Genomic DNA, 17853 nt, shown 5'->3' with positions numbered 1-17853 from the left:
TTTGAGGACACCGCTGCTGCTACAGCCAGCCAATCCTCCTGTGTTCAAAGGGGAACAGAAGGACAAGGAGAGAGCAAATGGCATCCTTTGCTGTCTCCAGAGCCAGAGCACTGTCATCTGTGGTGACTCAAGATATAGATGCATATATGCAGGAGACACATGTTCACCCATTCACATTTGAGTTTCCAGAAGCATGAATACCAGTGAATATGAATGGTCATTTTCACTTATGTCACTTGTGCTACTTCCTGTTGTTGGGAGGATTGAGAGAATTCATGATTAAGTACTTAACACAGCCTGGCCTCCTCATCAAGGTCAAGGAAAGGGAGCTGTTTTATTTTACTAGTGAAGAGGTTAAACAACTTACCAGAATCACACATTTCCCATACAACAGAAACCAGATTCAAAGACAGCCCCATGGAAGCTAAGATCCAAGTATTCACAATGGAAAAACCAGTCCTTATGATATCTGGGTGGAGATTTGGAAAAGGTTCTCTAGCTTCTGAATTACTTCTACTTCCTAAAGATTCCCACAATTTTGTTTTCCTTCATGGATACGCTAAGGTACGCCTCTGCTGAAGTTGCTGAAGTGAAGAAATTCACAGAACAAGGGGAAGAAAGAAGCAACTGTCTCTTGCACTGAGTCTTCTGCGTCACTGGGCCACCACCTTAGAGACAGCAGGACATCTGCATTCAACAAAAGTTCTGTATTTAACAGGAAAATAGCCATGGAGCTTGATTGTTTGATGAAGCGTGGAAACCAACACTGACCTTTTAGGATAATAGTTGGCTTCTCTCAGAATGGAAAATAACTGTAGGCAAATCAAAACCCGATGTGTAGTGTCCCCTCAAAGCAAGATATTCCAAAGTTGTTAGAAGCATTTGCCAGGAAAACAGACATCTCTATTTTTCACTTTAAAAAAAATTACCGTAGCTAATTAAAGCCACAGTATTTAGAAAATGAGGCCTCCCGCGACCACACGAAAGGACCTGGGTCCGTATTTGTAAGGTGTAAGGAACATGTGAAGGCTGGTGACCTCATGTATATAATTCAATGCAAATGATTCCTGTGTCCAGAGGTGTCTGCTGAGCAGATTCTCAGTCAATGCCAGGACAAGTCTGCATTGCATTAATAGAAAATGAAGACCACATGGTTCCAAGTCTGTTTGCTCAACCATAAAATGAGCTGTGTATTACTGACTTTATTCCCTTCCAGAGGGTGAAAGAACAGAAAAGAAGTTCCATGTAGACACGAGCTCTCACTCCAAAGCACTGACGGTACTGGTGGTTAGACTATGGAATGCAAAGATTATCACTGTCAACCTTGCCAAGTAAGAGGATTAAACTGACAACCAATGTAATTGTTGCAGGTAGAGATCTAGGGGTGGTGGTGGGGGGGGGGGGGCTGTGTATTGGGAAAGCCACTGTCTGGAACGCAAATGGGGCACGGAGGCCTCTGAATACAAGGATCCATCTTCAAAGTGAGGAAAGTCTTTGAGATTCAGAATTCCAAGCCCAGAGCATTAGCTGGACCAAGAAGGCTTCGATGTGGATCAAATGCGATGCTAAGAAAAATCAGAGAAGAACATTCACAGCTCCAAGCTCTTCTCCTTGACTATACACCCACACCCTAGTAACAGACTTTGGGGACAGTCTGGATAACTGTATAAAAACTAACTTCTGGAAACTGGAGTGATAGCACAGCAGGTAGGGCATTTACCTTGTACGCAGCCAACCCGGGTTCGATTCCCAGCATCATCCCATATGGTCCCCTGAGCCCCGCCAGGAGTAATTCTTGAGTGCACAGCCAGGAGTAACCCCTGTGCATCGTTAGGTGTAATCCAAAAAGAAAAAAACCTTTTTTTCTAATTTTGGGGTTCAATATATAATACAGGAGTTAAAACACTTGCTTTGCACACAGCCAAGCCCAGTCCAATCCCTGATATCACATAGAATCCTCCAAGTATCTCCTGGAGTGACTCCTAAGCACAGGGTCATGAGTGAGCCCCGAGTACCACTGGGGGTGTTCTGCCTGTGACAGAGGCAAAGGTATGCATTTTCCTAGTCTTGAAGTTGCCTGATCTCTGCCTCCCTGACTTTATGATGCGCACTCTCCACCTCTGCTTGGGATGCACATGTGGCTGGCTCTACTCTGGAGAAGCTTGTCTGGCTCTTTAGCAAGTATCTCTCTCTCCCCTCATATTCCCCAAAGAAATTTACCTACCTTCGCTATTCATCTCTTTCCCGAAATTTCTTTTTGAGAGGGTAGGTGAAAAACAAAAGGGGGTGGCTGGAGTGATAGCACAGCGGGTAAGGCGTTTGCTTTGCACGAGGCCAACCCGGGTTCCATTCCCAGCATCCCATATGGTCCCCTGAGCATTGCCAGGAGTGATTCCTGAGTTGCAAAGTCAGGAGTAATCCCTGAGCATCGCCATGTGTGACCCAAAAAGCAAAAAGTAAATAAATAAAAATAAAAATAAAAATGGAGGTAATGAGTTTCCTACCTCCTGTCTAACCATCATTACTTAGCCACTGCATAGCGGTAGTGGGAAGACAGTAAGGGTTTGGCAGCTTGCAACAAACTTTAGGACTGATTCGAGTCCTCTCTGGCTTCCAAGACCTTGTCCCACAAAGTGGGTGATTTGAGGTCATTCCACCAGGCACTAGAGAAGCTGAGACCTAGAACCCAGGTTTCCTGTTCTCCACAACCATGAGCTCACCACAATAATGTTTGTTCTCGGATTAATAAAAATCACCTTTTGTACTCATATTCAGCTCAGTCAAAGCTTAGATCACAGAAACTACCATCCGTATCTTGCAGGGGCACTAGATGGTTAAAGAAGAACAAGCTCCAAAAACAGGATAATGATCTGATCCTCCACCCTCAGTGACTCAGAATCAAATGGGAAGGACTTCACACATCCAAAGAACATGTTTTTGGGGTAAAAGTTTATCTTAGGAAATATTTCTGAACCTTTCTGACCCACCCAAACTTGCTGAGTCCTTTCCTATTTCTCTACTAATATCTAACATATCTAAATATCTTCATAATATCTAACATATGAAGGGCACACAGAATCGCTAGCACATGCAACTAGTTAGCACCAGTAAGAGCGGGAAAAAAAAAAGCCCAATAGACCCCACAGTTCAGTTGTATGAGGGTGGGAAACAATACATTTGATGCTATGATGCTTTCTACAAAATCCTGCACAATGGCCCACATGGTCATGGACCAGTATGTAAACGATCATACTTGACTAAATAAAAATGTTACTTAAGAGCTGGAAAGACAGTACAACCAGTAGGTTGGTTGCCTTGCAAGTAGCTGGACTAGGACTGATCCCTGGCATTCAATATGATCTCCTGAGGGGCGGGAGCAATAGTGCAGTGGGTAGGACATTTGTCTTGCACATAGTCAACCCAGGGTTGATCCCCAGCACCACATATGGTAGCCTGAGCACTGCTATGTATGGCCCCCAAACAGTATGACCCCGGGAGCCCCATCAGGAGTGATACCTGAATGAAGAGCCAAAAGTAAGCCCTGAATGGGTATGCCTCCCTTTCCCAAAGTCACAAGTGAACTTGAAGCACTATTGCTCCGTATGTTTTCAACAAATGCACTGCACTGCAGCACTGTCCTCTCATTTTTCATCGATTTGCTCGAGCGGGCCCAGTAACATTGTGAGACTTGTTACTATGTTTGGCATATTGAATATGCATCACAGGTAGCTTGCCAGGCTTTGCCGTGCGGGTGAGATTCTCTTGGTAGCTTGGCGGGCTCTCCAAGAGAGGGGGAGGAATCGAACCTGGCTGGGCTGACCGGGTCGGCCGCATGCAAGGCAAACACCTTACCTGCTGTGCTATCACCTGAAAATTCGCTGAAGGGCATGCAAGTACCTGACACACCATGAGCACGATGCCAGAGGTCTGAATGAGAGAGGCATAAAAGGCATAAAAGGATCCAAGGATTCAATCTGAGTGATGACTGATGAGGACCATCTTTCTTTCTTTCTTTCTTTCTTTCTTTCTTTCTTTCTTTCTTTCTTTCTCTCTCTCTCTCTCTCTCTTTCTTTCTTTCTTTCTTTCTTTCTTTCTTTCTTTCTTTCTTTCTTTCTGTTTTTCTTTTTTGGTCACACCTGGAGATGCACAGGGCTTACTCCTGGCTCTGCAGTCAGGAATTACTCCTGGTGGTGCTCAGGGGACCATATGGGATGCTGGGAATCAAACCCGGCTTGACTGTGAGCAAGGCAGATGCCCTACCCGCTGTGCTATAACTCCAGTCCCATGAGGACCATCTTTTTAATTGACTCTATCACCCTACTCCACGTATATGGTAAAGGTAAAAGGTAAAGGCCCTCCCGTTGATCGTCGATTTGCTCGAGCGGGCCCAGTAACGTCTCCATTGGAGACTTTGTTGTTACTGTGTCTGGCATATCGAATACTCTCAGTAGCTTGCCGGGCTCTCCGAGAGGGGCAGAGGAATCGAACTCGGGTCAGCCATGTTGGCCGCTTGTAAGGCGAACGCCCTACCCGCTGTGCTATCGCTCCAGTCCCATGAGGACCATCTTTTTAATTGACTCTATCACCCTACTCCACGTATATGAGCATTCCAAATTAACTGAATACATGAGTGGAAGAAAGGAGGGAGGGAGGGAGGAAGGTTGGTGGATGGGAACTTTAAAAGCCCACAAGTCAAAGAATATTTTCATGGAGTCTAGACTCCAGACCCTTCCTACCTTAGACAGGAATGGATTCTGTAGGTAAGGGGAAAGGACCCTAGGCAGAGACTGGGCACTGCTCCCTGATGGCCATGCAGGCTAGTCTGCACTCCAGGGGATCGTTGGTACAGATTTCAGCAGCTCAGAGGAGGAACATCAGAAGGGAAACTACCTTGCTCAGTGCTTGATATTTACAGTTCATTCTGCATGATTCATTTGGCTGGCTACATTTTTCTTCGAAACAATCTGCTTTAGAGGTGGTGGTTGAAATAGGAGGTAGTTCTAGAAATGATAAATTTGGTTAAAGTCTTGATGCTTCACCTTACTTAGATTTCTAAACTAAATCAAAGCTCTGTGATGGCTAAACCTGTGTTTCTCTGGTTTGTGAATTTTATCTTGGGGGCGAGTGCATAGGACACACTTAACAGATATTGGAGGATACGTTATAGTCATACAGTAGGTACTTAATGGTTTCCTCGTCTGTAAAATATAGTTACTCATTTCAATATCATGAGTAAGTAGGGAATGAGAAAAAACACATATGGTTTATGGAAGTTTTTTTTTGGGGGGGCGGGGTGTCACACTGGGCAATGCCTGGTGTCACATGGTACCAGGCATCAAACCTGGGGTTCCCATGTGCTCCAATCCTTTGAGCTATTTCCTGGACCCATAATACACATAATTGTTATTCACATAATTTTGTAGCAAAGCGTCAGGTACTTTGCTTAGATGCTGAATCAGGAGGAGCCATTAGAAACCATAGGTTTTGTTTTGTATTTGGAATAGTATTTTTAAAATCCCACTTTCAAGTAGAGCCTTTAGTAATCTTTCTTGCAAGCTGAGATAGTAATGAGAATCTGAGTGGACAACGATTAACCTGACAGTTCTCAGCCTGAGCCTTGTCCACCGGAAATGGACATTTGAAGACCAGGAAAGGAATTTATGAAGGTTCCAATGACCAGGCCTGTTTAGTGCATCTTGACCAGAAGGTTAAAGAGCTGGTAACAATTAGGACAGTCACAAAATACCCTCTGAAAAGGACAGCACCCACTGAAAAGGACAGCACTTTATTTCCGAATGGAGGAAGGTACCTGGGGAGATAAAGATGGATTTGAAATGAAGGAGCCTCCCAAGACATGTGCAGGAGGTTCCCCCTAGAGATTGAGCAATTGAGGGTTTGATGGGCACGTAACCCTGTCCACAGCACTTTTTTTTTTTTTTGCTTTTTGGGTCACACCCAGTGATGCACAGGGGTTACTCCTGGCTCTGCACTCAGGAATTACTCCTGGCGGTGCTCAGGGGAGACCATATAGGATGGCTGGGAATCTGGGAATCGAACCTGGGTCAACCACATGCAAGGAAAATGCCCTACTGGCTGTGCTATTGCTCCAGCCCGAACCACAGCACTCTTAAGTGATACGATGTCTATGGCGTGTACAAGTCCTTCCAACCTTTCATTTTAATTTTTCTATTTAACTTTTATTCTTGGATCTAAATATTTACTCTGAAAAGTTATAAAATAAGTATTATATACCAAAAGTATAATGAAATACATATGTAGTCCCTAATAAAAAGTGAAATCCACCTAACACAATTAGTAATCTTATTTTTCTCTGGTAACCACATTGTTTCAAATTTTCTTTTTTTAATTTTTAATTTTTTAAAAAATTCTGTTTATTCATACTTAAGTGTAGGTATTGAATAGTTACAGTAGAGAGGAAAAAGAATTTTGGGTCCTATATTTTTCATGTTTTAGTAACAATTTATGCTAGTAGAGCTTACAAAGGCATTTTACATGAATGACTTTGAGATTTTTTTTTATAACTTTCATGTTAGTATATATTGAATCACTGTGAGATAGACCCTTTAAAAACGGTTCACAATTAGGTTTCAGCCATACAGTATTCCAGCACCCATCCCTCCACCAGTGGATATTTCCCAGCACCAGTGTCCCCAGTTTACCTCACATCCCCTCCCACCCCACCCCAAGTCTGTCTCTATGGCAGGCACTTCTCTCTCTCTCTCTCTCTCTCTCTCTCTCTCTCTCTCTCTCTCTCTCTCTCTCTCCCCCCCCCCCCTTATTTGGGCATTGTGGTTTACAATACAGATACTGAAAGGTTGTCGTCACGATCACGATCACGACCATCCTGTTGTTCGTCGATTGCCTCGAGCAGGCCCCAGTAACGTCTCCTTCGTCCTAGCCCTGAGGTTTTTTTTTTAAAGTGCCATATTCAAGGCTCTTTCAGGGTTAGGAGAATGAGACCCATCATTGTTACTGGTATTTGGCATATTGGGTACGCCAGGGGAGTTTGCCAGACTCTGCCATGTGGGCAGGTTACATTCGGTAGCCTGCCAGTTTGTCCAAAGTAGGAATGAGATAATAAGATGTCGCGCAGCCGCGAATGGAGGATCTGGGTGGAGGATGCTCAGCCCCGATCCGAGCAGGCTTGGGGATCTCAGTCCCGGGACCCGCATGCCTTTGTTCCTCTGCCGGTACCTTCATGCGTGTGGAGAGTGGTCTCAGCATGGTGGTGGCTGGTTCTGGAGGTCTTCGGCTGCCGGAGCCCTGGTCAGGGCGGGGAGGGAAACTCAACCCGCTCCCCTCCAAGGGGCCCTGGCGAGGACAGCCAGGGCTGTCATGTATTAAGGTTGTCATGTATACTCCTTTACCTACTTTTAACAGTCAGTTCTTGTCTAGCATGATTATTTCCAACTTATTTTAAAACATTATTTATATGCAATTATTGGCAAAGTATTTGCAAAAAAATTGAAATTTTTAATGCACATATAAAACACACACTGGGCCCCATCACATTATAAAATAAATTTAATGAAAATGTTCAGTTTTAGGGTTTTGTTTTCTGTTTTTTAGCTTGTTAGACTCTGGGCCATGCCAATGTTCTTAGGGATACACCTGGTTCTGTGCTCGTTGTTGATTCTGGCAGTGCTCAGGGACCATGAGGTGCCAGGGAACAAATCCAGGCCTCCTGCATGCAAAGCCTCTGTTCAGCCTGCTGAGGTGTCTCTTGGATCCTGTGTGTGTATTTCTGTGTGTACGGTACTGGGAATCAAACCTAGGTGCTCACACAGGCAAGCCATGTGCGCTACCACTAAGCTATAACCATCCCTGGCCCCAGATTTTTTTCCCTTCATTTTTATGGAGGAAACAAAGTTCTAGTGAAATAGTAAATCAAACAGAAGAACGTGACACTACAAGCAGAAAATATATTTGCAAGAAACATTCAGAAGGATTTTAATCTTGCCAAAGAAGCAACCAAGATTTTTCTTGAGAATCAAAGAAAGCAACTTTGAAGAACTCATATTTTTATCCTTTCATTTATTGTCTCCTTCTGGCCTTGTCTCCCATACAGTAAACATCTGTGTCCTGTTAAGATTTCAGTTCCCCTGCTGGGATACAGTCCTGCTGGTCTCTAGCCCAGAGATTTGCTTATTCTTTTGCAAAGAGGAAGACAGAGGAACAATGATTTTTTTTTTTTAAAGAGCCAGGCACCACAAAGGATAAACAGGTCAGCAAAGTAAAATCACAGATCTGGAGCAGGGACCTCCCAAGTAGGGAGGCTGCATTCTCTAAGGAGATGCAACAAATACAAAGAATGTGCATTAGAGCTTTGCTAAAGACTTACCTCCTTATATTTTATACATGAACAAACTGACGCCGATATTCTCACTTAGAACCTGTGCTGGATGGTATCAATCTCACAAGGGACAGTGGTGCCCTCATTATACTTTGACACAATGTAGTTTACATAGGGAGTTATGTGTCTCAAAAAATCAAAACTCATCAAGCAGAAAACCATTTCATAGAATCAAAAAATCAAAACTCACCAAGCAGAAAACCATTTCATAGAATCACACCAAAAGCACCAGCTTGAAGATATTGATCATGTGAGTGCAATCTTAAAACTAACAGAGAGAACTAAGTCAAATCCCGTGTTTATACATTTTGTCCCATGAGCTTGTCTCAACCCAAAGTGTAAGCTAAAAATACAGTGACCCCTTGTCAGAGTCAGCACTGTCCAGATACTTTGGAAGTGTTTTAGAGATGGGCGCTGTCCAACATGGCAGGCACTAATCATGGATGACTACTGAGCACTTGAAATGCTGCTGTGAGACACTCAGTTAAAAAATATTTTTTTTTTTCAAATCAGAGAAATACAGAAACAATACTTTCCTTGTACGCAGTCAACCTGGGTTCAATTCTCAGCACCACATATGGTGACCATCGTTGGAGGAGTGATCCCTGAGCAGAGAGCCAGGAGTAAATCCTGAGCACAGTTGGGTGTGCCCTTAAAACAAATACGAAGTGGTGGTGGTGCTTGGGGGAGCCATATGCGGTGCCAGGAATTGGATCCAGGTTGGTTACATGCCAGGCAAACGCCTTACCCATTGTACGCTCTGGCCCAGGTCCTTAAGATTTTAACAGATATGATAGGAAAAGGTTCCAGAGTAGAGTGACTGGAAAAATTGTGCTGAATAGACTTCTGTGCTGAAGGATTTCTCGGAACTTATGAAAGGCTCCTGAGAGGGACAATGAAACCCCACAGGGAAATATAGTTTCCCGACTTAGCCAACCTCATTCTTACAGCTTCTAGCTAGAGACTTAAAAAAAAAAAAAAGGTAGGATTTACCTCTCAGTCTATTCTATTAAGAGGAAGCTCTTTTCTACTGCTCTTCATGCTTTATAGCTTTGACCTTTTGTCATGCTTTCTCTGACAAAATTGCTTCTGTCACTGTTTTCTCTCTCTCTAAACAGCCCTCCAGTATGTACATAAATTTCCTTTTAAAATAATGAGGAAACAGCAATGATATTTTCTATGTTTTTATTTTTATTTTTGGCAGGGATGGTGGTGGTGTGTGTGTGAGGGGGAGGGGGTCACATCCTGCAGTGCTCAGGGATCACTCCTGGCAGTACTCAGGGACCATATGGGATGTTGGGGCAAGAACCCAGGTCGGTTGATGCAAGGCAAGGACCCTGCCTTCTGTACTATCTCTCTGGCCCCGTCTACCTCTTCAAGAAGTAAAAATTATAGGCTATAAAATAACAACAGGATGATATCACAATCCTGTGTCCCTCCTGGGAAGTATTATCCTTATCCTTTACCTAGTTTTTCTTATTAACATCTTATATGACCACAGATACGATAGGAAAAGGTTCCAGAGTAGAGTGACTGGAAAAATTGTGCTGAATAGGCTTCTGTGCTGAAGGATTTCTCGGAACTTATGAAAGGATCCTGAGAGGGACAATGAAACCCCACAGGGAAATACAGTTTCCCGACTTACCCAACCTCATTCTTACAGCATCTAGCTAGAGACTTAAAAAAAAAAAATAGAAGGTAGGGTTTATATGGACTGGAGTGATAGCACAGCGGGTAGGGCATTTGCCTTGCACGTGGGCGACCCAGGTTCAATTCCTCCACCCCTCTCAGAGAGCCTGGTAAGCTACCCAGAGTATCTCACCCGCACAGCAAAGCCTGGCAAGCTCCCCGTGGCGTATTCGATATGCCAAAAACAGTAACAAGTCTCACAATTTGTTGAGACGTTACTGGTGCCTGCTTGAGCAAATCAATGAATAACGGGAATGCCACAGTGCCACAGGATTTATACGACTGTGCCGAGCTGTTTTCACTCGGGGCACCCGAGGGGGGCGGGTGAAAGTCCTCCCTGTCCCAAGGGACCCAGCCCTGGCAGCCGATCTCCATTACCCAACCGCTGCCACTCTCCAGGCCACTTTCCACACTTGGGCGGAGCCCTATGCATGAGTGAAGTCCCACGGCACCCAGGTAATGCGGAACTTTGCGAGCTTGTACTCTGGGCTCCACAGGATCTGGGAGCAGAGATGCTCTGCCTGCTTCTCCCAGTTGAACATTCTTGGACCGCACAGTCGCTTTTGCGGCTGCATGACACATTATAAAACACTCCCTACCCATTTTCCATAATTACCACACCATATCTGATGGGGTTCAGACAGTAGACAACAAATCATAGAGGGAAATATATATATACATATATATACACACACATATATACATACATACATACACATATGCCTCTTGGAGAGCCCGACAAGCTACCGAGAGTATCCCATCTGCATGGCAGAGCCTGGCAAGCTCCCCATGGTGTATTCGATATGCCAAAAACAGTAACAATAACGGGTCTCATTCCCTTCACCCTGAAAGAGACTCTAATATAGCAGTGTTGGGAAAGACAAGTAAGGAGAGATTGCTAAAATCTCAGGGCTGGGACAAATGGAGATGTTACTGGTGCCCACTTGAGTAAATTGATGAACAACGGGATGACAGCCATAGAGTGATTACCACAGTACATTTGACAATATTAAAAAACCGACATGGGCACATTATAATTAAAACTCCAGAATATGTTGGATTTTTGGTGTTGCTGGATTCTTATTTTTTAGAAATAGGGGACATGGAATGGAAGGTGAGGATGGGAAAAATAAGTGGCCTTCCCAGCTATTTTCCATCAAGAATTTTGACGGAACAAGGTACTTTAATAAAAACATTCTTCTATTTTTTTTTATTGCATTTCACGGACTGCATTGGTCCTTTTCTCTACCAAAACTGTATGTATATACTGTTTTGTTAATGTCTTTGTTTAATTTCTTTTAATTTATTTGTTATTAGTGAAACACCATGAAGTACAGTTGTAGACTTACAAGTTATTGTGCTTGGGTTTCAGTTATACAATGATCGAGTACCCATCCCACCACCAGTGCCCATTCTCCACCCCCACCAATCCCAGTATCCTTCCCACCCCCCTCCATTCCCCATCCCACCCTGCCTCTGTGGCAGGGCACTCCCTTTTGTTCTCTCTCTCCTTTTGGGTGCTGTGGTTTGCAGAAGAGGCATTGGGTGGCAATCATGTTCGGTCTATAGTCTACTTTCAGCATGCATCTCCCATCCTGGGCGGGTCTTCCTAGAACCCTTTATTTGGTGCTCCCTTCTCTATTTGAGCTGCCTTTACCCCTAGAGTGTGCGGCTGGCCTCGAAGCCATGGAGTGAACAACCTGGTATTTATCACAGCTGTTCTTGGGTGTTAGTCTCTTATTTTGTTACTTTATGTTACCCAGATGAATACAGACATGTATTTTTACATTTATAAGAAAGACATTGAGAGTAAAGCAGCTTCTCTGTTTTCTCCTTAAGTTTCATCCAAAAGAAATAAAGAAGAAACAAACTGTAAACGTCTTTGTTTTGAGGCCACACCTAGCAGTGCTCAGGGATCACTTCTGGCAGTGCTGGGACCATATGGGGTGCCACCGACTGAACCCAGGCTGGCCGAGTGTAAGGAAAGCTCCATATCTGCTGTACTACGTCTCCAGACCCAAACTTCAACTTCTAAGAAAAAAATACTTACCTGAAACAAAAACCCAAAACACATGAGAGCAAGCTGCCAAAATGCAGACAATAGAACGAGGTGCAGGAAGATATTGACTGTAGCTCTAGGGCCAATGAGAAAGCAGACAAATAAAATTAGCACAGAGCATAAATTTGTTCTGCTGTGTAGCTGCAAACCTAAAACCACTATAAACCAAAATCACCTTAGTAAAAAAAGAAGTCGCAAAAAATCAAATGTAGTTAAATGTAGTTGTGATCATACTCCCTGTCGATTTGATTGAGGCAAGGCATATCCTCATTGCTGGTTTAGCATTATTTCTAGGTGTGTCTGTGGTGATGTTTCAAGAAGAGATTATATTTGAATTGCTGCATTTAGGAACAGAGCAGGTCCCTAATCTGTTGAGAGTCTGCATAGAACCAAAAGGAGAAAGCTGGTCACTGAAACAGGGAAATGCATCAATCTTTAAGTTCTGTTTGTCTGATGAATTTTATTGATAAAGCACAAAATTAGTATAAATTAATAAAATGCCTCATAATGAAGTTACCATTTATAGATCATCACACCAATGAAGGTAAAAAAGAAATAGTAGAGACCAGAACAATAGTACAGCGGATCGGGTGCTTATCTTGCACACTGCTAACCTGGTTTCAATCCTTGCACTGCCAGAAGTGATCTCTGAGCACTGCTAGGTGTGGCCTCAAAACAAAGAAGTTTACAATTTGTTTCTTCTTTATTTCTTTTGGATGAAACTTAAAGAGAAAACAGAGAAGTTGCTTTACCATCAAGGTCTTTCTTATAAATGTAAAAATACATTCAGAACAGCCTCTTATCCCCAGGCCCCTCCTAAAGGAAAAAGGCAGCAATTACCCACCAGGAGTAATTCCTGAGTACAGAGCCAGGACTAACCTCAGAGCACTGAGTACTGCCAGTGTCCCACCCCCCAAAACAACAACACCTCCAAATAAAAAACTAAAACTAAGTTGATAGCAATAGCACTGCACTGCACTGTCCTCCCGTTGCTCATCGATTTGCTCGAGTGGGCCCAGTAACGTCTCCTTTGTGAGACTTGCTACTGTGTTTGGCACATTGAATACGTCACGAGTTGCTTGCCAGGCTTTGCTGTGCGGGTGAAATACTCTCGGTAGCTTGCTGGGCTCTCCGAGAGGGGCGAAGGAATCGAACCCGGGTTGGCCACGTGCAAGGCAAACACCCTACCACTCTGCTATTGCTCCAACCCGACATAAGAATACAATCAAAAAAATGTTCACACTTGTGATCAAAATAATAAAACTATAGGGCTAGAGTGACAGTACAGTGGGTAGGGTGATTGCCTTGATGTGGCAATAGTCATCATTAATAGGAACAAGCAGTACCAAGTCTAAGTTGACAAAAATACAAAAACTAGTTACAGAAACAATTTTAGGGACAGGTTAGAATGACCAACTATAATACTAGACAGAAAATAAGTCCATGCAAAGTAAAATTATATTGTAGAGTTGGAAAACCAATTGATGGAAGCTCAGGGTTGGACAGGGAGAACAAACTCTAAAGGGGCAGCAAAGGACATGGGAGGGTGATGAAAGTGTCACGAGAGACTCTAAACACTTAGCAAAACTAGAGAAGTAGGGCTGGAGCAACAGTACAGTGGGTACTGCACTTACCTTGCACATGGTCAACCTGGGTTTGATTCTAGGCATCCCATAAGGTCCTCTGAACCTTGCCAGGAGTGATCCCCAAGTGCACAGTCAGGAGTAAGTGCTGAGCACTGCTGGGTATGCCCCCCCCCCCCACAAACAAAAACCCGATAGAAATATATACCAAAAGAATGAGCTTTACTGTGTATAAAATAAGATAGGATGACCAGAAAGACAGCACAATGGGTAGGGTAGAGACAGTACAAAGGGTAGGATGCTTGCCTTGCATGTGGCTTTACCAGGTTTGAATCCCTGGCACTATATAAGATTCCACCAGGGATCTCTCCTGAGAGTAGGAAGAGGCACCGAACACTGCTGGGTGTGGTCCCCCAACTAAAAATAAACATCAGAAAAGAGTTCAGAACAGCCTCTTATCCCCAGGCCCCTCCTAAAGGAAAAAGGCTACAATAAAAGTAAACTTAGTTCTAGCATATCAAAATGGATTATAGGACAATAACCTGAATGGTGCAGTATTGGAAGACGAATGGAAAAGATGTAAGAAGCTAAGTACAAAGTATAGGAATGGGGAGCTGGAGAGATACAGCACAGGGGGTAGAGCACTTGCCTTGCACATGACTAACCTGGGTTCAAACCCCATGTAGTTCCCCAAGATCCGTCAGGAGGGATTTCTGAGTAATGCGGGGTGTGATTCAAAATCCAAAGAAACAAAAATAAATAAGCAACTAAAATATTAAAAAAAACAACAACCAAAGTTCAGAAATAGACCCAAGTATATACATTAATATGCAACAGGTGAAATCAAGAAAGATGAGTCTGTTTTAGTTATGGAGCTGGCAACTGAACCCAGAACCTCCCACGTACACACTCTGTCATGGGGTCACATCCCTGACCTGACAAGATGGATTTTTGTTTTGTGTTCGTGCCATACACAGCAATGCCTGGGGATCCTGTGATGCTGGGGACTTAACCTGGAGCTCCTGCAAGCACAGCACGTGTTCCAGTCCACTGATGCATCTCCCCAGCCCACAGGTAGATTTTTAAAGTACACAGAACTTGGTAGCAATGTAGAAAGACAAAAGGTTGGAATTCCTACCTTCTTCTATTCATAGAAATAAATCCCAGGGACCGGGGAGTAGCTCAAAGGACTGGAGTATATGCTTTGCACACTGGCACTGTTTTAATCCCTGAGATGATGCAGTCCCCTAAGCACTGGCAGGATGAGTACAAAACCCAGCTGGGAGAACTCCCACCCCATGTAACCCCCAAATAAACAACAAAGTAACCCAGCAAACATTTCTGACAAATTCTAAGTGGATAAGACATTTAAACCTAAAAGATAAAACTGTGGTACCTTCCCTCCGAAGGCAAATTATACACACAAAACATGTCTGTAAACTATCATTTGTTAAAAATGTGAACACTGTATAAATACATGTATAGACTAGAAAGAGAAACGTAATCCTGGCAACAGTGTCTATATTGAGGGAAGGGGACCTGGAAAATAACACTACAACTGTTTATGTGTAAATATTGACTCAGTAGCACCTTGTTTGCATGCAGTTGCCGGGCCCAGAACCTGGGGTAATCCTCAAGCACCATCAGTTGCGGCCAAAATATTAACAAAACAGAAAAGTGTGGGGCCAGAAGCATGCTTAGAACATCGGGTCACCAGGGATTTGCACCTCGGACTCTGAGTTTTGAGGCAGGTGCTCTCGGCTCCTTTACTCTTCTTCTGGCCAAAAGGTTCTTAAATTTTGTAGGTGGATATTAGCATCTTCGAAAACATTAAATAACTTAAAAATGTTCCCTTCTATTTTCAAAGCTGGAAATACTCTCTGTGTGGCATTAACACACATACTGATATAACATATTTCATTTGCAAACAATGTTGGCAAATGATTGAAATAACTCTCCATGTTGGTTCACATTCCCTTTGTACTCAGATTCCAGGCCAGCTATATTGCTTTATAATTCCTTAAACATATCCTTGCTTTCTTTTGTATTTTGAAAATAATTTTCTTTTTAAGAGAATTTGACCCACTTCCGCCTACTAGAATTATATTAACTCGCGGCGAGAGATAGGACCATTGGCAAGATGCTGGGCCTGCATGTGGTGGACTTGGATTCGATCCCTAGCACCCACCTAGTCTCTCAAGCCCTGCCAGAGGAAATCAGAATAATATTGCTCTAAACACTGCCAGGCCCCAAAACTATGTACATACACACACAGACACAGACACACACACACACACACACACACACACACACACACACACACGGCCATCTTAAATCTCATCTACAAAGCAAACTTTGTTGATATTTTAAATAGACAAAGAGAGTGAAACGCAAAATAAAAAAGAATGTAAAAAGATACACAGGCAGGATAACCAATGTAAAGTTATTTATTAAACAAGTCAGATGCAACAAAAAGTTTTCTTTTTCTTCCAAGAATGTAACTCTGAGTAATCCAGCCTTACTTAACAGTGCCTCTCCTCAGGGTTCCAGAGCACAGCCACGGATGCAAGGATTTCCCATGCAACTTCCTAACCTGGGAACACTCTTCATATCATTCCTAAGTACTACACAAGCACTCATGGTGTCCCCACTGGAAGGTCTTATAGGTTTCTTTTTAAAGGGAACTCCTAAAATCAGCTCTTGCTCTGAACAGCACCAAATGCCCCTGTATAATCTTATGTAGATTTTATCTGAGCAGGATACTACAAGGGGAAGGAGGATGATGTCACTGTGAAGTGGGGGCAGAGTGAAAAGAAAGAGACAAGAAAAGTCCAGCATTATTAGACCCCTTTGAAGCACCTGTTTTGGGGAAACGTAGCTTGTCAAACTTTTTAATGACAAGGAAAATAATAAAAACAGATATGAAAAACATTTTAAACAGAGCACACAGTAAATCCACAGATAAAAATTAAAACATACATACAGATTAAAGCATGAAACAAAAATGTTTCATGGTTTTCAATGCTTCTTTAGTATACTCACACACGGCCTGAATTGCGTATGTCCAAGTTAAACAGTATTAAAGTCACCTTTTTAAGGTATTATACTGTTGTATAAATGCGTCAGGTGTATACTGTCCACATCATGTGTGCAAAACATATTCTACATATGAACATCCTCACATTTAATGGAAAAACTCATTAAACAGCTTGATTTGAGAACAATTGCGGATTTGACATTTCTGTTCATTCTAACATCATAATCACTGTGCTATCAAAAACCAGTTAATTCTTTTTTAAAAGAGCTGCTCCTGAAAATTTCAGTACTTTAGAGTGAAAGAAGGGGCCATGTGTTCTCATTCATAAAACCTGATGTTAAGTTTATAGTTAACAAAAAAGAACAGTGCAAGAGGAAACTGAACTTTCGCTCTTCAGTAGTTCCAAAGAGCCTCATACCGTATTTCACTGGCAAGAGTGGTTTCACAACAGATTCGGCAGTGGCTGCAATTGGAAAACATACCTTTGCCCCATAACAGAGGCTTGAGACCATCTTGACTTTGGCAGAACACATGGGGGCCATGGGTGAATGGGGACTGCCAGTGGGGCGAGCGTAAAGGAAAAGAAATCTGTGGATTTTTAAAAGAGGAAAACAGGATGAAACGGCTTATTCAGAACCATAAAACACATTTTAAAATTAGCGCTCAACTGTGTACAAATAAATCGGTGTTCAGAACCTAAGTGGCGAACAAAATTTACGTGGCAACTCTGTACGTGCCCGTCCATCCTTTCTGGCCGAGGACCAGCTGCCCTGGATCAGAGGGAAAGGTCCCGGGAGACGCCTCAGTCCGACAGAGAAGGAGAGCGAATGGACCTGCCGCTGGCGGGGCTGGAGAAGGTGAAAGGCTCCTTGTCTTTCTCTTTACTGTCGTGCTTGTGCTTGTGCTTGTGCTTATGCTTGTGTTTTTTCTTCTTCTTCTTGTGTTCGTGGTGATGGTGGTGGTGGTGGTCACTGTGTTTGGAGGATGCTGTTTCCTTCGTGAACATGGAGAGCGGCGCTGCCGCTGTGGGATGGAGGCTCATCTCCAATGGGGACTGTTCTTTACCTTCAAGATGAAAAACACCCAAATGAATTCCTATAGGCAAGAGGAA

At 43.2% G+C, this 17853-nt stretch overlaps 1 protein-coding gene across 2 annotated transcripts in view; it reads right to left on the bottom strand.

The window, feature by feature from the left end:
* Positions 1-16136: 16136 nt before the first annotated feature.
* The window catches only part of TAF2 (TATA-box binding protein associated factor 2), a 72061-nt gene continuing 70344 nt past the window's right edge, over positions 16137-17853 (bottom strand). Inside the window, exon 26 of one of the 2 annotated variants that reach the window (XM_056110495.1) lies at positions 16137-17837. In XM_056110495.1, coding sequence (XP_055966470.1) covers positions 17545-17837 — 293 coding nt within the window. In that variant the 3' untranslated portion in view covers positions 16137-17544. The remainder of the gene's footprint in view (positions 17838-17853) is intronic. The other variant, XM_056110496.1, reaches the window with a different exon arrangement.

The sequence above is a fragment of the Sorex fumeus genome, unplaced genomic scaffold (assembly GCF_029834395.1).
Source record: "Sorex fumeus unplaced genomic scaffold, SorFum_2.1 ptg000002l, whole genome shotgun sequence".
Lineage (NCBI taxonomy): Eukaryota > Metazoa > Chordata > Mammalia > Eulipotyphla > Soricidae > Sorex > Sorex fumeus.
This window is presented reverse-complemented; position numbering and strand designations above follow the sequence as displayed.